At 39.1% G+C, this 23,697-nt stretch overlaps 1 protein-coding gene across 9 annotated transcripts in view; it reads left to right on the top strand.

The window, feature by feature from the left end:
- Positions 1 to 2,325: 2,325 nt before the first annotated feature.
- Positions 2,326 to 23,697, top strand: part of MIA2 (MIA SH3 domain ER export factor 2) — a 42,413-nt gene continuing 21,041 nt past the window's right edge. For 3 of the 9 annotated variants that reach the window (XM_037395203.1, XM_037395202.1, XM_037395205.1), the window contains exons 1-16: positions 2,342 to 2,402; positions 2,488 to 2,625; positions 4,084 to 4,217; positions 5,533 to 5,619; positions 5,960 to 7,121; positions 10,860 to 11,075; positions 11,201 to 11,298; positions 14,383 to 14,514; positions 17,069 to 17,090; positions 17,198 to 17,286; positions 17,687 to 17,758; positions 18,447 to 18,557; positions 18,768 to 18,839; positions 19,265 to 19,369; positions 22,873 to 22,995; positions 23,524 to 23,647. In XM_037395203.1, coding sequence (XP_037251100.1) covers positions 2,381 to 2,402; positions 2,488 to 2,625; positions 4,084 to 4,217; positions 5,533 to 5,619; positions 5,960 to 7,121; positions 10,860 to 11,075; positions 11,201 to 11,298; positions 14,383 to 14,514; positions 17,069 to 17,090; positions 17,198 to 17,286; positions 17,687 to 17,758; positions 18,447 to 18,557; positions 18,768 to 18,839; positions 19,265 to 19,369; positions 22,873 to 22,995; positions 23,524 to 23,647 — 2,707 coding nt within the window. In that variant the 5' untranslated portion in view covers positions 2,342 to 2,380. Of the gene's footprint in view, positions 2,403 to 2,487; positions 2,626 to 4,083; positions 4,218 to 5,532; positions 5,620 to 5,959; positions 7,122 to 7,290; positions 9,730 to 9,983; positions 10,114 to 10,859; positions 11,076 to 11,200; positions 11,299 to 12,684; positions 12,851 to 13,368; positions 13,539 to 14,382; positions 14,515 to 17,068; positions 17,091 to 17,197; positions 17,287 to 17,686; positions 17,759 to 18,446; positions 18,558 to 18,767; positions 18,840 to 19,264; positions 19,370 to 22,872; positions 22,996 to 23,523; positions 23,648 to 23,697 lie in introns of those variants that run through there. The other 6 variants (XM_037395204.1, XM_037395208.1, XM_037395209.1 and 3 more) reach the window with 6 other exon arrangements.

The following is a 23,697-nucleotide window of genomic DNA, read 5'->3' on the forward strand; positions in this document are numbered from 1 at the left end:
AACTCCACAAATCTTACTCTTTGACTCTAGTTCAAAGGTGATTAGAAGTTACACTTGTATAATGTCTGCCAGTACAGGATTTGCACCTAGAAGGAAAGAATATTTTATATAAATATGATTTATTATTGAAGTTACTAGAGGAACAGAGATCAGAGCAATGCTTATCAGGCTTTTAACAGCTTCAAACCTAGAAGAATGATTGTTGAGACTAAGGGACACTGAGCAGTGCCCAGAATAACCTGAAAACTGCAGATGCAGATTAAACTGAGTAGCTAAGATGAGCTGCAAGATTTTATCTCCATATAAAGACTTGAGAATTAGTTCTAGGCGTCCATACGAAACTCAAGTCAGAGTCTTTTTCAGAGCTGTTTCGACAAACATAGTAATAACGTGCAGATCTCAAGGTGTGGGTCGGATAGTTTGCTTTCCCCCACAAACTTGCTTAAGTATGTAATATTAAGTGCCAGAATACCTGGCTTTTCCATTTTTAGGTGAATGGGATCCATGTTACCAGGCTCAAAAAGGGGCTGTTGGCCTTTCTAGGCCCATTACTGGGCTTTGCCCCACGTTCCGTGGTTGGTGTGCAACGTTATGAAAGACCAGTTGTTAATCTTAGTGGGAAAGAAGTGTCCTTTTTTTGATATTGCACAATATACTTAGTATACATATAGAGTCCTCCCAGTATATGTTTCTTGTATATTTCTTGTATATTCCTTCTTACCAATCTGTCCTAATCTGTAGAGACTTGGGAATGAGAAGAAGAATTAAAAAAAAAAAAAAGCCTGTCTAATTTTTCTGCTCACCCATTTTTTTTGTTTGTCACGTTTTAGCTGCTTGGACCCCAAGGAAGGTCCCGGATTACTGACCCTCTAAGTAACACAGGATCCAGGGAAGTGAAGGGGGATGTTGATGCTGGGGATGGGGCTGCATCAACACTAGTCAGGAGCGAGTGTGGGGTGCCAATCGATAGCGTATTCTGCCTGGTGCACAAGGCAGCTCTCCGGTGGATTACCTAACAGCAGAGGCAGCTGGTCATAGGATAGGTCTGTCTGACTACCGGGTCACGTGGCAAAGGAAGGGGCCAAAGTGTTAGATTGCAACGGGAGGATATGTCACCCACACTGATTTTTTTTGTTTGCCGGACATTGCTGGTTAACATGACCCGGGCTCACACTGTGCCCTCTCCCAGCCTCCAGGCTGTTTGCTGGCTGGATGAGGCTAAGCGCCAGCGCATGGCAGGTTGGAGTTGTGGAGCAGGAGGGTGGGGGAGCCTATGCTGCAAGTAGGATACAGCTTAAATTCATGGAAAGAGAAAGCAGAACAAATTCTGTGTGAGTCATGCTCAGGACCAAAGGAGGGGCAGGCCTACTAGGAAGCATGCGAGGGCAAATATCAGGCTGGGAAGGGATGCAGGGCTTGGGGTGCTATCAAGAAGGGAGGGAGAGGAGGCTGCCTCATGCAGGAGGGAGGGAAAGGAAGGGCGAAGCCCCTGTTGTGTAGATAAATTAGACGTACTGTGTTAAGGTCACCAAGGAAGTGTGAGATGATGACGTGAGCCCTCTGAAGCAAAGCTTACTTCTAACACAAACCTCTCTGCAAGTTTTCATCTATAGCACAACTTCATACCTATATAACCAGTGTACAACTCCCTGCGTAATTAATGCTTTAAAGCATAACCTGTGTTTGAGAAAACATTATTTATAACTCCATATTGGATAACAGGTTGCTAAGAAACAGAGGGTATTCCTTAAAAAGCAGGAACGATCATCTGCTCAGCTTTGATAAATTGCTCTGTGATATTTGTGGAGATGGCATATGGATTCTCTAGTTGTCTTAAGAGGCTGAAAACTGCCAAGCACCTTTAAAAAAATTCAGAGTAGAGTAAGTATTCCCCATGCTAAAGGATTTTACTTGGCATCCAGTGTGTGTGAGAAAACTCCAAAAGAGTATGTGGGAAAAAATTCTGTTCCTATAAATAATCCAAAACATATCAGTGCACACAAAATATAGTTTATTAAACAAAACAAAAAGCTAGAAATTTTTTAGTACCTATATTAGCAATCATGCAAAGCAATATATGCATAAAATGGCTAGTCCATCTTAAAATCAGATGGAAGATGTGTATTAAAAATGCATTCATAATCTGGAAAAAATCCTAAAACAATTGTTTGTTGAATTTCCCCTAACACAGTCTTTCACCAGCTCAGTACAAAAGAACCTAGCTGATGGAGGCTAAGTTTTTATGTGACCAGAACTAGTTTCTTTGTATTCAAACATCAGTCTAACTATCAGAAGATAGTTAATTATTAAACTTATGCATATAATCAGGACACCTGACTGTGCAGATTGTTAGCAGGTTAGCATAGTTCTGTTTAAGCGGATGAGAGAAGGAAAACGGGATTGTAAGTTTCTTTGCAATGTTTTGTTAAGCTAAGAAAAATTAAGTAGAAAATTCTTGCTAATCGCACATAGATGCAATTTCTACAGTTTCAGTGTGTTCTAGGTTTAAAATGTCAAGGATCTTGGATCAGAGAATTTTGCTGCTAGTAATTTCATTTTCAACAAGTCTGCACTGTACAAAGGTACTTTCAGAATGGAAGAAGTGTGGTGATCGGGAATGTGAGAGTAAGTAACAAAGTTTTTTTCAAAAGGAGTCTATGGTGTATGTGCAGCTATTACAAATCGTAATGTCAAAATTAGCAATGAAACAGACTGAAAATGAGTAGCCATAGAAAATATTTGTTGTCAATATACTAAGTTTATGAGCAACTGGCTTGAACTTTTCAAACAGAAAGAAAAAAATACTTGCTGGATCGCATTGTGTAAGTATGTAAAGACCAAAGTTCAGTAATACTCTTGAACAGCTAATTTTTCTGAGGTTTCCTCAAAACGGGCAGCGTAAAGCAGCTTTAAAGTAGTTTTAACTCATTCTTTACAGGTACAAAAGGAATTAAAAAAAATAGTAGGTTACAAACTGAGAAGACTATATGTCTTGTGGCTTTAGTACATTCACAGCCCATTCAGTAAAACTCTGTTTTTTTCTACTGTAAGCAAACTGTTTGGTCTCATTTTTTGGTAATCCTTCCTACAAAAGGCCCTGTTAATATTTCCCCTTTACTTATTTTTTCTTCTTTGCCATGCAGTAAGAGCTGTAACTAGTTACGGAATTCCCGTGGAGTAAATATCTCTGCAGCAAGCGGAGCCACTGAATCACAAGTGGGCAGCAATAAATAATGCGCCATTTATTATCCATTGATTACCATTGTGATACCTGTCGTAAGCATATGTAATTGAAGCTGTTTCTAAGCTGCCTCCATTGGTCTGGCAGCCTTACTTGTTGCACTTTCAATGCGGGTAGCTTGTCCTGAAGAGGGAGAGACCTTAGATTTCCTCTGATTTTCGTTATCCTGGTGGAGCCACACTGACCTCGGCAGGTTCTGGATGCGCAGAGGTGTCTCTTTTTGTGGAACAGGCTCCAGACTGCCCAGAGCACATCAGTAGTGGTTTCGGTGGGGAGAAAGGGGCGGAGACAGAGAATTTAAAGTCATTCAAATTGAATTGGAAACTTTGGTTTTGACAGTGTGTTTAAGGTTTATATTGCTTAAACTTACCTATTGTCTCCATAAGATAAATATATTCAAAAGGGAGGACAACATCCCTAAAATAATTACTAGATTTAACTTAAGACTCTCTAAATCAGACAACTATAAATATCCCTGGGAAATATCTCTTAGTTGTTTAGATCTGGCTTTAGTAGTTGAACTTGCTAATTCTCCACAGGCATCTCAGCATTGAAAGCTTGGCTGAGTGAGGACTGGGAAGTGCCCGTATAGAACAAGGCCTTTTCTCCTTGATGCCTGTAGCAAACAAGAAAGAAAACAGGACAGGGCTGCTTTTTCCATTCGTTGTTTTCCACTTGATGATATAAATGGATTAGTATCATAACAAAGCACATATTGGTGTATTAACAAACATTTTAATGTATTTTTATATATCAGACTTCCTCAGTAACCTATCGGACTTCAGACAAAATGGTTGCTATACTTTCTTTCTTTCTTTCTTTCTTTCCACATGCTATTGCAGCGGCAATGAGCAGAGTTCAAGCCACTACAGACTACTTAGGGCCTGACTGCCGGTATCTTAACTTCAAAACAGGGGAAGAGATAATGGTATACTCCAAACTTTCAAGGAAAAATGAAAACTTGTGGACAGGAAGTGTAAGTACTTCAATCTGAAAGACTTTTGCCATAAATAATTTAGATAGCATAATAATAGCATAACAACTGCAGTTTGCTTGCTTCCAGAGATCTTCCATCTCTTTTTGTAATATTAGCCAGTCATGGATCAACACAGTGCTTGGGAGATGGGTTATTATCTTCATATAGAAAAGAAAAATCAAACCTTGGCAAAGATCATTCACAGAGTGACAAAGTCAAGATCACAATCCAAGTTTCCAGTCTCCCTCATCTAGTGATTTGGCTATAATGATTTCATCTGGTTCCCTTAAAAACACACAGGTCTATCAGGTCAGGTACCTACCTATGGGTAGGTAAGGGTCTGTGGGTAAGAAGGTTTTACAGTTGTTTAATCAGCAATCCAGTATTGGGACCTGACTTCACAGTTCAGTGCCCAGCAAAAGTTCCCAGAGAGGTTACCACACGTATTTGATTTGGAACAACTGGCAATGTAGTTACAACAGCCATGTGGTTATGTTATATCTAAGAAGGAACAGATATGCTGATTCAAATCCAACTGCTAATAAAACGGTGCAAGTGGTTCAAAACCAGAAGATACTGGTAGGCTTTTTTTTTTTTTTTTTTTTTTTTTTGTAAAAGATCTATCACATTTATTGTTTAACAGTGAAATTCTGTCTTCCGTTTTTCATCCAAGAGTATTTTTGCAGGTACCTCACTCTTTCTTGCTTTCCAAGATGTATTGCTCCATTAAAGGCTATGTACAATGCTTTGATGTAAAGCCAGTGGTTGACTTCTTAGTCAGACCGAACCTTACTTGATTCTTTTGGGCATTACCATCAACATGTGCATTATTTTGTATATAATTGCCATCTTTTTTCACCGTTTTCTCTTCAGCTGGCCTCTTACCTGAATTTCATATCCTACTTTTCTCGTAGCTTATTATGGGTCATTAATTATTAAGGCACAATTTTTCTCTCGGTGGACTCAATGGGAAATTTGCAGCCAATTTTAGTAGGAGCTGGTGGACACCACCTGTGCACACAACACTGACTTCAGTTGCAGCAGTGTTAAGGCTACTGGTTTGGTTCTGCACAAAGACTTCTTCATAAAAATAATACAGAAAATAACAGGATGGAGTAATATACTTTCCCTTGCTCTCTGACACGGCAAATGGAACACTTTTTTGAAGAAAAAATAAATCAATCTTTTGACCAAACAAAATGAAGGGGTAGGGGGAAGCCCTAGAAACTTATTATTTGTACTTTTCTAGAACATATGCAAGCACTAACGTATCACTGAAGTTTAAATACTCTCATTCCTTTTATATTTTTTACAGAAAGGAAAGGATTTTGGATATTTCCCAAAAGATGCTGTGAAGGTTGAGGAAGTTTTTATCGTGGAAGAAGTTGAAGTGCTCACTAGGGTAAACCAACATCACCAGATTTTCCAATGTAGTTCACAGCGACTGAAAATTTTAATATTCAGTTAGAAATTCAAGTGTCGATGCATATTTTATTTCAGATAATTCAAACCATATTTTTTTCATTATTGTTCCATTTACATGTTTATTGTCCTCTAAAATAATTTTTATTTAATTAATTATATAGAACCATTAGGAATAATATGATTACTTCCAGTCCCTTATGTAAAGCTGCACACACATGTAACTACACAGAAAGAGAATAAAGATATAATGCTGTGCTACACAGTACTGTAGAAAATTACACATGAAGACATTTTAAAAGTTAATATTGTTCTTTTAGGAAACTGATTTCCTTTGTCTTCACGGAGATAAGTACACTCTTGAAAATGAAGATAGCACATCACATGGTCACAACAAAGAAAGAGAATATTCATCATCTGATGCCAAATCAAAGCTGCAGGAAGATGAACTCTTCAAACATACAAAAGACTCCATGCAAAAGGAAGAAAGAGCTGAATCGGTTTCTGAAAATGATTCCACAGAATCTCACACTCAGGAGGAGTCGGCAAGCAAAAAGTTGGTTAGAAAAAATGAGAACAGAAAAGATGATACCGAAGAGCAAGAAATGCAAAACAGTCTCCCACTAGAGACCATTCCAGCTCAGTCCAGTTGGATTGCAGGATGGTTTACCATGGGAAGTAAAAGCGATGAAGAGCCCTTAACAGCCATTACTGAATCTTTGGAAGAAAATACATACCGAGGCAGAAAAATATTGGTAACTGCTGAAAATGACTTACAGGAGCCAAATGACAAGGAGGAACAAGAACCCCCAGCATCTGTTTGGTTTCAAGGTGGATTGACAGACCTTCTGTATTTTGCTGACAAAAATGTGGACATTGGTTTGGCATCAGAAAAAAATGAATCACCAATCAATGATGTTTCTGGTGTGCCTGGACACTCCAATAATGAACAGGAAACAACAGTCACAGAGTTACTGACAGAAGGAGAAAAGAGCGAAAGCCAAGAATCCAAACTGAATTGGTTTAATTTGGATTTAAGTAATATTCTTAATTTTGGCCTTGCTGAGAAAGATACAATTGCAATGGAAGACCAGCAAAGCAGAGAAACAGAGGATGAAGCAAATAAGGATGAAGAAGTGCAGACTATAGACCAGGAAGAATCGCACATGGACAAAGAATCAAAAGAGATGGTTAAAGCAGTGACAGATGAAGAAGATGAAGAGAAGGATGCACAAGAAATAACAGATTCAAACAGTAACATGCCAAATCCTGGGGAGATACCAGCAAGTGTGCATACCCTTAAAGACACCAAAAGCATGTCAAGTAGTGGAGAATCCTCTTTTGATATACTAACAGGTGACAAAGAGAAGCCAATAGAACCTCACAGTTCAGAACAAGACTTTGTATCAAAAAGCCAACTGCTGGAAAACACTGAAGCAAAAAAGAGAAACCAGGAGTCAGACAGCAGACATGACCATTCAGGTTGGTATACAAATACCTCTAATAGTTTTATTAATTATAACATGGACAAGTATGATAATCAACAGGCACATAAACAATTGCATCAGATCATATTTCTTCTTCTCCTAGCCCACCTCAAAACTGTGATCCCTCAGACACAAAAAATACAGAAGAAAATCCTGACATAGCTGAAGAACAGAACCATTCCTTCTCTTTTAGTCGTTTTGCAGACAGAGTTTCAGAATTCAACAGCCAAAAAAGACCAAGTGCAGAATTTGCAAGATTATGATTAAAAAAAAAAGATATTTTTTAAGTGAAGAAGCCCCTCAAACTGAAAACCACAATGAAATATTACAAGGAAATAATAACAAGTAAATCAGAGAGTTAGCGAGCAGTTGTCTGAAAAGATGAGGGTGCAATCCAAGAAAGCAATGTGTTCCTCGCTAGCTGTGCAAAATAATGAATGCAGTCATGGAAAAGCAAAACATTTTGTCAAATTAGTAATAGTGATGCTTCCAGATTTTATCTGTTGAAACACTAGTGCAACCTGAAGTATCTCAAAGACAGCATGTACCCTTGTTTAGTTACTCCAGTGCTAAAGATGATGTTTCTAAGAGTAGTGAAGGTCAGGAAAACACCAATATAAAAGGTTATTATAATGACTCTGTCTCCAAAGATTCTCTGTATTTACCTTCAAAATTGAATTTTGAAAATACAGTGGAAATTATACCTCATCTGCAGGGAGAATAAAAAATGGAAACAGTTGAAACAGTGCAAAAAGAACAAAATAACCTCAACACTTGTATACAAGAACCTCTAAATTCAGAAAACAAATTACCAAGTTATAGGGAACTACCAGGAACTGCAGATAATCATCTGGGCATCGAGAAGACCCATGTGACAGCGAACAAAGTCTTACTTTGGAAACATCTGAGAACCAGTCAAATGATGTGACACAGATCAAAATTCAGTATCAAAAAGCCAGTTCAAAATGGATGATGACATAAAAGAGAAAATTCACTAACCAGGGAACAAAAACGACCCACTAGGGTTTTATGAAAACATCATCAAAGATTTCAGTCAGGATATTTTGAATGATGAACAGGATCAGAAATCTGAGGAGTCCCAAGAACTGATTGCAGACCAACATTTCTCTCCTTACCCCTCATCTAGTGGCTTCAGTTTAACAGGCACCAAAACTTCTGAAGAAACTGGTCACTTGGAGAATTACAGAGTTTCAGAATGGAAGGTAAAACTTGCTTGCTGAGAATAGAAGAACTAAGCTTCCATAATAATAATAAAAAAGGCCTCAATTTAAGCCTCAATAAAATACTATTATGAAAAGAAACTGAAGCCAAACATAATGAATGAGGTGACAGTTATACCTCCAAAAAGAATCATCTTTCTCTTCAGCTGGCAGTGCAAAATAACAGAATAAAAATTAAAAAAAAAACCAAAACAACAAACCAAAACCCAACAAAATCTACCAGATTAGTAAAGGACAGGACAACACTTGGTGCTCTTGCCTCTCAGGAGAGAAGCTACAAACTGAAAAAATTCCTATAAACATGCAACATCAGAAAGATGAAGCAGAAATAACACAGGAAGATTCATGCTCCCAACATGAGCTTCTGGTACCAAAGAATGGGTCAGAGGACAGTCCTAATCCAGATCTTAGAAAGAAATACAAAAATTACATGTGATATAGTAAAAGAAAAGACTATTCTGTAACATCAGATTTAGGCACATCAGGCCATTACAACAGTGCAAGATACAAATACATAGAAAATGAAACCGTTTTGGAACACATCATCAAAAGACAAAATAATACCAAAGTCTTCAACTGAATTCAAGTAAAAAAAAAAAAAATTATAAAGAAAATGTATTAACAACAAAAGCAACAGAGCAGTCACATGGTATTAGCCTGACTGAGTATGAACTTTTACCCTAGAAGCTTTCTACAATAGAAGACAAATTTAAAGAAAAAAAATATAGCATGTCCAATTAGTATCTCCTCAAACTAGAAATTCAGATTGCTATTAAAAAAAACCAGATTAATTAGATCTTGGAAACCTGGGATTGCTCAGAAACCTGGCTGATAAAGTACATGTTGAAAAAGAAGACACTGTTGTAACTGAATAATACTGAAAAATTAATTGCTGTGACTAAAACAAGATAGGAGGCAGAAAGAAAAAAAGAAAGAATCTGAAAATCAAAGAGAGTCCAAGTCCAGGAACGTAAACAATAAAAATCATATTCTCACAGAAAGGGTTCCGGATAGTATTTTTACTAGACCATCAGGGTTCTTTGAAAATATATTTAGTAAAACTAATAATTAAGCCTATAGAAAAAGAGTTTGAGGATGCATGTTTTGTCAAAAAAAACCCCAAATGAAAATAGGGATGACACTGGGGCTGGTAGAATTACATGCTACGCAGAAGAATGAGACGGAGTTAAGAGAAAAGGAATCTGAACAAGAAAAAGATACTACTAAATCTGCAGAAGATGCAGAAAATTATTAAATCAATTTAGAAATAATGCAAGATAAATTTGAGGAAGGACAGCTTGGCATTTTGGAAAAAATACTGCTGCAGAATCCAGCAAAAACAAGCAAACTGGCAAAACCATAGTAAGGCAGACAGAGTTCACGTTCCCAAACCCAAGGAAAACCAGGCAAATATTGTATGAGAAACACTCAGATTTACCAAACCTGTGGATTACATTCCAACAATTTTATTTAAAGTTAAGATACTAAGCAACCTGCAGAGCATCTCTGCAAGGGAAGCAAACTGATGCAGCTGCACCAGCAATTTGAAAAGATTCTTCGAAATCACAGCTTAACTCACATAAGGACAACACTTTGCAGAGGAAACAGGTGATTGTGTCTGCACAAAGGGGCGCAATTTCAACATTGGGCAAGAAAAATGTATGGAAAAAAGGAATGTTCCTCTAGAGCTGCCAGAGCTTTTGTCTGCTATAACAATTAAGTGTGCAGCCCAAATTGCAGCTAAAGGTACTGGGCTAATGCTTCCCTATCAGTGATGTAGCAAGAACAAAATGTGCTTCGTTTGAGGGAAAAAAATACAACAGCTACAACACTGTCTCCTTCTGGTGATTGGAAATGAAGTGGTAGCACACCTAACTAATAGTAGTTAATGACTTACTTATGATATTTTGAGGATCTAATAGTGCAGATTTAGTTAATGCAATGGTAGCAGTTAAGAGCCAGTTACTCTTCCTCACTTTTGACTATTGGACTATTATTTGTGATGTGTATCTTTGGCCAGTACTGGCTTGAAGCATAGAATTAAAAAATTAATTAATTTTTAATTTTATTTTTATTTTCTCACATCGGCCAAGCAAAGTGTGGGGTTTTTTGAAAATGGTGTTTCATTGGCATCAGGCAATTTGCTCCAAGTCACTGAAACTGAGGAAGCTGGGTGCCTTCTGCACAAGCATGCCTGTAGTTTCTTGTATTTCACAGTGAAGTGTGTTAGACTGTGGAAAGTTGTTAATCTTTAATCCTACATCACATTTTTAATTGTTCTTTTTGTAAAGCTTTTTCCAGTTTGTTTGAACAAGCATTTCTTCAATCATAAATGCATAGCATATTTTTACTCCAATGTAAACGGTCCAGTGTTTGGCTTTAAGTTGAGGAAAATAAAAATAAAAAACCTCTGTAGAGGTTAATATCTTATAAAAGCCTGTAAGTTGAATCCTTTGAAAATAAACATGACTTCCTTTCACAATTATTTGCAGGAATAGGCACTAGAAGAAAGCTGCTAGAAGAAACACCAGAGGAGTATGAAATGAATGCAGCTGCAGACAAGGACTGTGACAGTGACCAACACTCAAAAGCAATAGCAATTCTTGCAGTAAATTCTGAAGAAAAAATGGACAGTTCAGTAGCTGACTTCCCATTTGATGTCAAAAAGCCTTTCTCAGATGCCATCCAGAACTATGTTCCAAGTAATGGTAAGTTTAAGTTTCTTAATTTTAAGGAAAATAAACCTGCAATCTTAAAAAGAAGGTTGGAATTATATTGATAATTGTAATGTAAAACCTTTTTTTTTTTTTTCCCCCCCTTATGAACAAACCAGGAGGCTGGATATATCAGATACTTCTCTGCTTAAATGCTCTTGAGATCAGGGAATCAATAAAATCTGTATTTTCAGCATTCGCAAGTATTATCAAAAAGGTAAGAGTTCTTTATGTGATACAATGTTGACATTAGTGCAAAATTAAGCCAGTTATTGGTTGTGTTCTGCAACAAAGTGCCCCTAGAAAAAGAAAGGAAAAAAACCCCTTCCCCTTGCTTCTGAGGGTATCTGAGAACCTAAATGAGATAGAATAAGAAAATGTCAGGTTAGCTACTGTTCATCTGCCTCTAGAGTTTGCACTGCAGTATCTGATGAGCTTAGTGTGCTGGGGTTTTTTTTACAGAACAGCCAGGAAAACACTTTTGTGGTCAAAATACCAGCATTTGGTGTGGGTTTTTTACATGAAACTCACAGCTCCCTCCAGTTCCCATAACAGTACTGACTAAATTTGCTTGGACTTAGAAAGTTTGTGTTAAATAGGTAAAATAACCAGAATAATTCCATTAAAAGGTAATTTCAAAGCCTTGATTCCCAAATATTCCCATAGTTCATAGTTGCATTTAAAAAATAATTTTCTAAGCAAATATGTAAGATACAAAATGGGATTATGATTGCTATGGGGATGTCTTTAAGTATCAAAATGTAGGAACAGAGTGAAGGTGGACAGTACTGGACATAACTGCATAGGCAACAATGTGGCCACAGGAATGTGAGAAAAGGTAGATGTTGTTGCACTGTCCCCTCTAAACCGAAGAGTAATATCAGGTGAAGTGGTATATGGTAAAATTCATTAATTTCGGTACTTTGGTTTAACTTTGTTTAGATTGGATAAATGATGTTTAAGAACCACATACATTTGTTCCCGATTTCCAGTGTACTTACATAGACTCTGGCCATGTAAATGCTAAATGTAAATGCTGCTCAATTGCAGCCTAGGACAGGAAAACTGAAGGATTTTTTTTTTTCCCCCTCTCATGAGCCAGACTGGATTTCAATACTCATTGATAGTTCACTGTATGGCCAAAATCATTCTTGCATTGTTTGATACGGCCAAAAAAGGCACTTGCACATTCTGCCCATCATTGTCTCTTAGTTGGTACCAGCTTTGCAGGCAAGTCGCTCACCTTGCACTTCAAAAATAGAATTAGTGTATGTTGGGGGAAAAAAGGGTGCATGTGGAAAAATAGTTATGGAAAAAAAGAATACAAAAACAGCCCTGGTGAATGATGATAAAGAACCCATTGCCAGGTGGCATTGCAGCTACCGTTCCTCGCATCTTCCCGTGCATTTGTGTATCAGCAGCCCCGGTACGATGGATTTGTAACAAACTCAGCTGAAGAAAACTAGGTTAAATTATATTGAACTGCCCCGAGCGTGAGGCGCGGTACCCCGGCGGCCGTGGGGCGCGGTACCGGCTGCGCACGTACACGAGGCACTTGCGCAAGCGGCCGCCGGTCCTTCACCCACCTGTTGCCCTCCCCGCCCTCCCGCCGGGCGAATGGCGGCGCCGGCTCCCGGTGTGGGCACAGGGCGGCCAGGCGGCACGTCTCCCCGGCCGGAGCCAGGCCTCTCCCCGGGAGTCTAGCCCTCAAGAGTTTTATTTCTGTAAAGACACGGGTGCGGATGGACGCAGCAGGCTCCAGCGGGGAGGTGAGTTTCCCCGCGCAGAACGCCGACGGGGAGCGGGGGCAGGTCCCTTGCCAGCGGGGCCCCGTTGGTGCGGCGGGCGGGGGCCGGAGCCGTGCGTTCGCCGAGGGGAGCGGCCGGTTCTTCCCGCCTGCGGCCGTGACGCGAAGGCAAGGTCTGGCGGGAGAGGTGCGGGAGAGCCCAGAGCCGCCGGGCTGCCCCGGGGAGGGCACCCCTGCGGCCCAGCTGCCCCGTCGGCTCTGGAGCTCGGAGCCGCGCCCGGAGGCACCCCGCTCCCCGGGCCGAGGAGGAGCGGTGAGGCCTGCGGCCCGCCGCCGCCATGGCACTTACACCTCCCCCGGCGGTGGTATCTCCCGCTCCCTCCCGCCGGTGGTGGTGTTGCGCCCCCACTCCTGTGGCAGTGGTACAGCCCGCCGCCCCCTTCGGGCCCCCCCGGCCGCTCCCACCTGTGCCCGCGCTGCTCCCCCCTCTCCGTGGTTTGCACCCCCCGCCCGGCGGCAGTGGTACAGGCCGGTTGTCAAGCGGCGAGGCGGAAGGGGCCGCGCGGCGGAGGGCCGGGGCGGCCGCCCGCGGTAAGATGGCTGCCGGCGGCCGCGGCGATGCTTTGGACGTTGCCACCGCCAGCCTCTGGCTTGGCCTGCGGGAGAGCGCGCAGCGCTACTGCGGCTGGGTCTTGGAAGGGGCTCGCAGGGTGAGTGCTGGACCCGCCTCCGCCCGGGGCCGGCGGCTTGTGCAGCGGTGTTGGGGGAAACGGCGCTGCGGGGGGCGGCGAGGGGCTGGGGCCTGAGGGAAGCGGCCCGCACCGGCCTGTGGCGGGGCCGGGCCGCGCCCGTCCTGCTGAAGCTGTGGCCGCTGGGTCGAGAATAATGGGGGTCTCTAAAAGGCAAAGCGGTGGCACGAAGGCTCCCTGATGGCACACGCACGCACACCCCTCTTGGCCTGAGATGGGGGCAGCCTGACCGGTTTATTAAAGAAATCAAGATTAAGGCTTTGCTGCACAGTAACACTTTCTTAAACAGAGGGCACACGTAGTACGTGAGCTGCATTCAGCAGGTTATATCTTTGAGTAAGTAGTGACATCCGTTTGCAAATAGAACCTGAGTTATTTAAGTGTTTAAAATGTGTTGAAGCATTAACTGTGTTTGTACAAACCCAACATACTGAACTTGGTTGAGCAGATTTTTTTACCAGTAAATCATAAAATTCTTATTAGCATTGATTCTTCCAACAGTGAAACATGTAGACAACTCACTGGAGAATTTACCGTAGGTGTTAGGTTCTGAAGGAAAAGTTTTAAGAGCCTTATCTAGTCATCATCATATCTTGCTGGAACTATTATTTTCTTTTTTTTTTTTCTTCACTTGGTAAACATATAATTTAAAAATCAAGGACTTATGTTAACCATTTTCTCAGAGTTCTGAGGAAAAATAGATGTGCAAGCCTTGGAAGTAAACCAAGTCAACATTTAATGTCTGTTTCTGTTGAAAATATTAACCTGTTTTCCTTTAGTTGAAGCTTTTTACGTTGTTTTTCAGGCTGTGGCTTCACTCCCTGAAGACATGAGACCTGGTCCTGATCTGTACGGTTTCCCGTGGGAAATAGTGATTTGTGCTGGCATTGTTGGAGCCTTTACAATTCTCTTGTTCCTGTATAGAAGTTACCAGTCAGTAAGTGTCATGGTTTAACTGCAGCTGGCAGCTAAGGACCACGCAGCTGCTGGCTCGCTCCCCCTGCATCAGGATGGGGGAGATAATCAGAAAAGTGAGAAAACTTGTGGGTTGAGATAAAGACAGCTTAATAGGTAAAGCAAAAGCTGCGTGTGCAAGCAAAGCAAAACAAAACAAAACAAGGAATTCATTCACCACTTCCCGTTGGCAGGCATGTGCTCAGCCATCTGCAGGAAAGCAGGGCTTCATCACAGCTAATAGTTGCTTGGGAAGACAAATGAGACAACTTCAAACGTGGCACCTCCTTTCTTTTTCCCTCAGTGTTACATGCTGAGTGTGCTGTCATATGGTATATCAAGTTGCTCGGTTGGGGTCGGCTGTCCCAGCCGTGCCTCCTCCCAGCTTCTTGTGCACCCCCGGCCTACTTTCTGGAGGGGTGGTGTGAGAAGCAGAAAAGGCCTTGATTCTGTGTAAGCACTGCTCAGCAGTAATGAAAACATCCCTGAATTGTCAACACTGTTTTCAGCACAAACCCAAAACGCAGCCCATACTAGCTACTATGAAGAAAATTAACTCTATCCCAGACAAAACCAGCACAGTAAGTGTTCAGATTACATGCAGATTGTGTAGAGTGCATTAATGGTTTGAATTGAAGTTGGTATTTTGTTCGAGATATATACTGTTTCAGCATTTTAAATCTGTTGTGATGGAATTTAGAATCCCTCTAAAAGAGAAATTGAGAAGTAGTCAGTTTTGTCAAGACAGTAGGTGTTTGGAGGTGTACCGACTGACTTGTCGTTAGAGGAAATGCAATGAAACTCACTGTAGTAAGGCTTCCTTTTTCTGTCCCTTTGTAATTTCTACACCAGGCTTTCAAAGTCAGCCTTAAATTATTTTCACGGGGTATAGAGGTCTTCCCTAGGGCATATGTATTGCTGTGTGTATTGATGTCTCTGTGACTACCCTGGCTATAGCCAGGCCAGCTCAGGTCTTTCAAGGTAATTTTAAGCAAAAGCAATCCAGATGGATTCCCATCAAGGGAGACCTTTTAAAACTTTGGACAGTGACCTTGTTTCTGTTTATCGGAACAGTGAACCAATTTACTGTGTGCTGTTGGTGAGTACTAAGCTGATGACTTTGAGAAACACGGTACTGAAACCTTTTAATGCACAAATCAGATTACGTTTTTTGAGGTAAGGGTTGTCTTCTATTGTGAGTAAGTAAGGATCTGCGTAATAACAGCTGCCTACCATACTCTCCTTACTAACGAAATGGGGTCACTGTCCATAATTCAGTATTCTGAATTTCTCCCCAGTTTTTACATACTTCTTAATAGACAGAATGTGATTTTGGTGCTTGGTGTAATGATGCTCATGTTTGAAGATAGGTTGTGTAGCTGTTTAGTTTTTTAGATATGAGCAACTGCATTTTTAGGGTTCTGACATCAACTCAGATCTGGAAAAATGCCACCTTATTCTGCAGCAGCAATTCAGATTGTTTGGAAGGGGATTTGTATAAGTTAATGTACCTGTAATTCGGGTCATTCCTTCTGTTTTCTAGCAGCATCCTTCTAGGTGGTATGAAAGAGGCATTTCAGCTGAAATAAGTCAAGCAGTACCCCTAGTATTGTTTTCCTCCTGCACATGTGACCAAGGCATTAGATATTACAGAAGTTAATGATAGGTTTTTCAGTCATCCATTCTTAAAACTACACTGACTGCTCTTTGAAGAATTAGTGGTTACTTACTCAAAACTAATGGGGCTTGGTTTGGCTTCTTTCTCCTCCCTTTTCTATTACTTGGACTCCCTGGCCTTACCATGGTTTTAGATGAGGAAGAAACAGGGAAAATCTGAGGGACCCATTGTATGTTCGGCACATGATCCTGGCCCAGCCTTGAGAGGAATGCTGTGTTGTAAATTTTGTGTGGGTTCAGCCAAGTTCTGCGTCTGTCACATTGTCCAGGCCATTTGCGACAATTCTATCCCACAGTTGGTTAGATTTTGATTCTAGGGCACTAGACCCCACGTGGCAGTTGCTGATTTGGCACTTCCCACTGAGTTGCATCTGGGCAGGGTGCCCATCAAGTAGTACCCTTACTGCTGCTCTGTTGTGTTTATAATGTATTGGGGGTGGGGGGGTGGGGGTGTCTTTATAGGATGTTACATCTGAGCTGTCATGTGGAGCTCCCCTCTCCCTCCCCTTTTGTTATCTTTTGGCTGTGCATATCCACTAGCACCTTGTGTTGGCACTCACGGTTATGTGATTACTAGACAGAGGTGTGTTGTCAAAGTGATCCAGGTGAAAACTATCCTCCTTTCCCTTCTTCTTCCTCTTTAATTAGAGTGGGAGAAGGACAGGGGAAACACACAGCCATGGAGGGAATAAGAGCAGAGGATGCAATTGCTCATTTTTAACAGCAGCCTGTATTTATATATACTGCATTTAAGTTTCATGGTTAAACTGATATGGAACCACAGCTTAAAAGATTAGTTTTGAGATACTACGCAAGAGTAATTGACCAGATGTTTTCAGTATTCTTTTTTTTAATTTCAGGTTAGAAGTCGACTTTATGTAGGTAAGCGTATTTTTTAATACTGTTTATTTGGAGTATGGCTTTCTTCTTTTTTTTCTTCTTTTAATTATTTGGATGTTGCAACACTTAACTGTCTGCCTTTTTTTTAGGAAGGGAAAAACAGCTTGCCAATAAAATTGCTGAACTAGTTGAAGACAAATGCAAAATTCTTGAAAAACTCAGCCTTTGCAAAAAAGAGGTAATGGTCCTCACTTAATTGCTTTCAGATGTGTCACAGAAAACGGTTCTATTTATCAAGTATTTAAAATACTACACTTACCTAAAAGTAAGATCTTTAAAAGCTTTTAAAATGGTTCTTTAACTGCTTCTTCCTGTCAGTGCCTTTAAGTGCACCAAGGTGTTAGCAGGCTCTACCTTTTAACTCATAATATGATATATTTCACTGGAAGCAATTTTAAAATGTCTTTGTTTTATGTCACTGGAATAACCTACTAGGGCTAAGGCTTTCCTGATTTCCAGCAAGGAGCATTTGTGAATGTTTAGATGGTGGCTATGTTTCAGACTAGAGCATCATGAATTAATGCTATTATTTAAGCAGTTCTTTACATACGTTCTGACGTAAGGTATTTCCTTTTCAGTTTGAAGATTTAGAATTGTCTCTGAAGGATGGTAATGTTATGAGAGAATCAACAGACACATCTTTTTTTGAGGTAAAAAGATAAGTGCAAATTATTAATTTCTACCATTTAAGGCAGTACTTCAGGAAAATGCTGCCACTATTAAAAAAAATCACACCAAAACCAACAAAACCCCAAAACCTTAATTGTTTCCATTGAGAGCATTGTTACTTTAGTCCTGAGTTACTGAAAATGATATAGAAGTGAGGCATTTAAAATGAGATGGCTTTGTAACAATTACATTAAAAGTGATTGATATTAGAGCAAATGGTATATTAGACAGTATTTCATTTTCTAGAAAGTAAATTGTTCCTGTTTCTAGGAGAGTGAATAGTGCATGGAGTATTTTTTTCTCACATCACATTTAATTCAAATATATTTTATAGGCTACTGGAGCATACATGTAAACAAAATCTACCACTACATTGTTTATATCCCTCAAACTGAGAACAGATTTGTAAAAGATTTCTGGAAAATTGAATCAAATACCTAATGGGCTTTATAAAATGTTTGTAACAAAACCCCAAATGGATTTTATTCTGCACCTCAGATCCTGTACAGGTTTTGTTAGCATGCAAGAGTCTCTAGAGTACTTTGCAATTTATCCTTGATAAGGTGAAATTTGTTAAACTTACGTTGCTGTCATATTTAAGACGTACTTGTCTTCATATATAATTAATGTCAAATGTTTTATGTTAACTGTCAAAACAACTTGATTCAGGAAATGCATGAGAAACTGAACAAGTCAAACTCGGAACTCAACCAAGAAATCGAAAATCTAGAAAAAGAACTGGAAGAAGAAAAATCTAAGCAATCAGAAAATGATAACTTGGTAAGAATAAATAGAGTCCTGTCATACTGCCTGTAGCATATTAGAAAAATGACACCCATAAAGGAAAATACACCAGAGAAGAAAAGGGTTTTTTTTACTGATTTGGTAGTAGAACCTTCTTAGTTTGAAAATTAAAATGACTTTATTAATTGCCTAGTCCTTTTTGGTCAAATCTGTGGAAGAAGCTATATGACAACTAATAATTTTCAGGTGGCTGAAATTCAGAAGAAAGTGGAGTCTTTAGAGAATGAAGCAAAATCTATACAGTCACAAATTGATGAGGTATGTCCAGTCAAGTTTCTGTTTTCAAATCTTTGCAATTTCTCTGTTCTGCACGTAGTTGCTGTTTAGGGGTTTGGTTGGTTGTTTTTTTTTTCTATTAAGGGTGCAGAAATAATATGCTGTGTAAAACAAAATACTTTATAAGGCTGAGTAATTTTGTGTGACTTGATTTAGCAACTTCGAATTTCATATAGTGATTGGCATTTATTGGGAAGTAGTTACCTTGTGTTTTCTTTGTTGTCTTACTCCACCATGATATATAGTGTTGCAAAACTACAGTCAGGAAAAACTGTTGAAACTGTAGGGAAAATATGGGAAAATATAGAACGCAGCTGCAAAACCTAAGAAAGTAAGTCAAATGACCATTGTGACTCTGCTTACATCTTCACCTATACTATTTAAACAACATGTTTTATTTCACTTAGGCCAAGTCCACCTTAAAAGTATATCAGGTTAATACAGAGAGACTCAAGACATCCGTTCAAGATGCAGTAGATGAAAACTGCCATCTTCAGGAAAGTGAGAAACAGGTAGGTTCTTCCTAGTTATCCTTACGATATTTTATTTTCTTATGACGCTGTGTAAATATGATTTCTCCAAGGAGCTCACCCTCAACATGTTTGTTAATACCCCTGAGTGTTCTAGGAAATGGTATGAGGATGAGGACATGGCTTTAAAATGATTGTTGGAATAACTTTGTCTGAAATAGTCCTGTTATAAAAAAAGAAATTAGTATTTAGAGGAATATTGTGGGGAAACATGCATAGAGTGAGGAAGAAAGCATGTGGTAATATAAGACTAGCAAGAATTTTGCTGAGACCTAGAGGAAAGCAGAAAGATTTGAGCAAGTCTGCAGCTAGAATCTTTTACAGAAGCAGAGCAAAAATGCTTATACTTGATCCAGAAATTAAATTGCAGAGTATGCAAAAGGCAGGTAAAAAACTTACTGTAGTACAACTGTGGATGAATTAATGAAAAGTTAGGTAGGTAATAAAAAGGGACAGAAAAGACTGTTCCTTCCCAAATTTTAGCTGTTTATTTTCCTCTGTGCCATAGCCAGATCCCAAAGAATGCTGATTATTTTAGAAAGTTCAGTGTATCCAATAGTTGTCCTGTGCAGTAACTGGTTTACAATGAAATTATTCTATTTTTTTTCCTAACAAAAAATATCTCGGAACACTAAATGTTCCATGGAATGCTTTTGGGGCTGGGGTGGGGCAGGGGTTGGGTGGTTTGGGGTTTTTTAATGGCTATGTGCTTATTTTCCTAACTGGTGATCTCCTTGTCTGAACAGTAACCTGATAGGTATCTTGTTGGGGGGAAGGAGGAGAAGTACAGGCCTGTTGGTTTTTAGCAGTCTGATAAAAAGCTGGGGAGTGCTTTAGTCCTCTCCATCAAAACCTTGTGCATGTCAGACTTAGTGATTCAGAATAAAGAAAAAAGGTTACTGGAAATAAAAGATCTGCAGGAGGAATATTTAAGTTCTGACAACTCTGTTATCAGTAAAACTTTGTATTTTCCTCTAATTTTAGGATTACATGTTTGTGACTACAAAAAAAAAAAAAAAGGCAATTTTATTGGGTGCTATGAGTGTAGAAACATTAGATTTGGTGTTAGCACCGTGAGACAAAGTTGCTTGATATTTATTTTCCTTCGGGAGTCTTTGTCTAATGTATACATCCTTTTTGTTTCTGTGAGGAGGAAGGGTCTGGTCTTGGTGCTTTATTTCGAATGTAACAGTATACTTACATAATAAATTTTGAGAATCGGTACACAGAGTTTTCATAGAGAGGGATTTTTTTGGTTTTTCTCTGGTAATGTCTTGGGTTCAAACAGAAATAATCCAATTATTTGTGTGAAAAGAATCTTCTTTCATTTTAGTAAAAAATAGTACTTAAAGTAAGATAATATTGAGTGCTGACAATGACTCTACATTTTATAGGCAATCATTTTATATCAAGCAAACCCAGGAAAAAAAAATCAGTAAAAACAACTCCCAGAGTGTAATTAATTTGCCAGGTTCCTAGATAAAACTAAGGTTCTTTGCATTCGTTCAAGATAAAATAACCTGGGAATGGTTGTTCCTTAACCATATTATTTGGGATTAATTACTGCACTTTGTTGTTAACTGAGCTTTGTTGCAGTTTTTAGTATTTTGAGACATTTGTGTATATTGTATTTTGATAAACCTGATGAGAGTTGATGGTACCTGATAAGGAAGGAGGAGAGAGTATCTGCTTATTTGTGTTTGCTTTTGTGAGGTTGTGTAAGCATGTGAATTAGTTTGCTGTATTAGATCCCTTTTTTATTTTTCTTTCTTACTTTGTTTTTTTAAGATGGAATTTCACTTATGCACAAAAGGTAACAAAGGTGTTATTTGTTCACAGAAAGTAGAGTACTTTCTTCCTCTGTCCATTTGCACTAATGGGTCATAATCTTCTGGCACATCATAGTTTAAATATTATAACAGATGTGCTGTCTCAGATTTATGATGTGTCAGAGAGAGGATTGGGCCTTTTAGTTTGAACAAGGGAACTGTTAATGAACTCCAAACTTTCTGTGTCTTGTTTTTTGCAGGAACATCAGAAATATATATTGCTTTAGATCATTGCAAATCCTTGCTATTTCTCTTTATTGTAATTCTTACAGGTACATAAATTGATGTCAAATTATTTTCTTTGGCTTCGTGAAGAAGGAATCTCTTAAAGTATAGCTTGCCTTTGAGGGTGACAATTAATGATAAAAGTAGTTGCCTGTGTACATTTTCTGGGCAGTATTAGCATAAAGAGTATTTTTGTTTTATCCATCATAGGTAGTTTGCATGATGCTGCAAATTCATACATGGCTTTTACTGCTTGAAAGGTGCAGTTGTGTGCCGAGTGAGGTTCATCCAATTCTAGTCATATACTTTTTGCTTTATGCCTTCTAGTTTATCTTTGATAAGTAGTATTCAGGCTTGCTTGTCTATTTGCATGGCAGTTCCCCTGTTTAATTACCATTTTCTGGTTTTATTTTTAGCATAACTGGCTGTTATGTTCTTGTTGCTCAACCTAGTTATTCCTTTCTGTACATTGACTGTTTTTAAATTGGTTGCCTGTTGTGCAACTTTAAGCAATATTCTTTTGACAGACTCTTAACACAATTTTTTTTGTGCTGTACCCCATGTTTTTGTACTGCATGTTTTGTCTTAACGGAAACTTGCATCGGTTCAGTTTTGTTCTCACAATATGAAGGCATGGTTTAATGAGTTAATATGTTGCAGTGGCTATTTTTAATGAACTGGTGCTTAAGTGTACTAACCCCTTTAGTGCTGCAAAGTATTTTTGTGAAATGAGATTTTATGGGGAGATGTCTGTAAATTGGAATCTGCCTGTCTTTTTTGTTAACTACAAAAGCATATACTAGTAGGTGTAGATTAGGGACAGTTTCTGTGACTTTCATTAACAGGGAAGCTTTTTTAAAATAAAATTTTAAAATTACTTTAAGAGGTATGGAGGAGAGAGGAGAAGTAATGTGGTTTTGCAAGTCATGTGAATTTAAATAGCAGCTGTCTAAAAAGCTTCCTAGTTTTCTGTACCTCACTGACCTCTTCTAGGTTGAAAAGACAGGTACAATTTCAGAAGTGTGTGTGCATACTGGGGCATGAATGTTCTCCTCTCCATCCATTCCTCGGTGTTTGTAGCTGTTATACAAATTGTCACTATTTTATATCCATTGATATTGTCACATCAGGGTTTTTAAACTGAGTGGACTATTAACTGAATTTACTTATAAATGTTTAAAAATGTCCTAAGAGCTAATTACAATGGAGAGCTATTGCAGCTAGAGCAACTGGACAATAACATAGAAGCCTTATTTTTCAACTCTTGAGGTTTAACAGTCTTACAGTCTGTGTCTGTTAATTCTTACTGATAGGTGAGAGGTTAAAATTCTGCTTACATATCAATAATATGCATAACAGACTCAAGTACTATTCATCCTTGATTCTCGGTTGTAATAGACAGTCATGCTGATCTGCTGTTTACCTTTTTAGCTTTTACAAGAAGCTGAAGGATGGGGTGAACGATTTAGTGAACTAAATGAACAAACTAAGATGTTTGAATCGTCTAAAGCGGATATAGAAGAAGTATTGAAAAATAAAGAGAGTCAAGTCAAGGTAAACTATGACAGCTAGTACTGAATTAGATTGTTTGGACTGATGATAATCATTGAGTTCCAAGAAAGTCTTTAACAAGCTCTCCTTGTCTTAATATGCATTAAGCTGTTTTGGGTTTTTGTTTGCTGTCTTCATCCTTTAACGTCTTGTTTCCTGCTGAACAAAAAAGGTTGCTTAGCAGCACAAAGGAGCAGCCTGATAGCCGTGGAAGCTTGGAAGCTGGCATAATTCTGATAGAGTGTCTGAATTTCTTTAAAATTTGGAGCATGGGAGTTGGGAGTGTATTCTTACATGTATGTACTTTACATACACAAGCCCTGCTATAAGCATGCATACTTGGCTATCTGAAAATCACACTTGCTGACCCGCAGTAATATCAGATGTAGGATCCTGTATGTGGGCCTCACTTAATCTGCTAAGGGAACTAAATAAAAGACAGAAATCTTGGAAAAGTAGTGTTAATGGTAACTACATATTCATTGATTATATGGTTTTTTACTGTTTGTGTTTTGTTTGGCTTTTTCGTAGTCACTGACACAATACTTACTGAAGATGAAAGACTGGAGTTCAGCAATAAGTGAAGATGATGATGCTGAAGATAATCACTGGGACACAGATATAAAGGGTGAAACAGAGAATGGAGAGCACTTAGGTATGGTTTCAATAGCTTCCCATCTTAAATATTAATTTAGTGGATGTTTT

Source organism: Falco rusticolus, chromosome 7 (genome assembly GCF_015220075.1).
Source record: "Falco rusticolus isolate bFalRus1 chromosome 7, bFalRus1.pri, whole genome shotgun sequence".
In the NCBI taxonomy this organism is placed as follows: domain Eukaryota; kingdom Metazoa; phylum Chordata; class Aves; order Falconiformes; family Falconidae; genus Falco; species Falco rusticolus.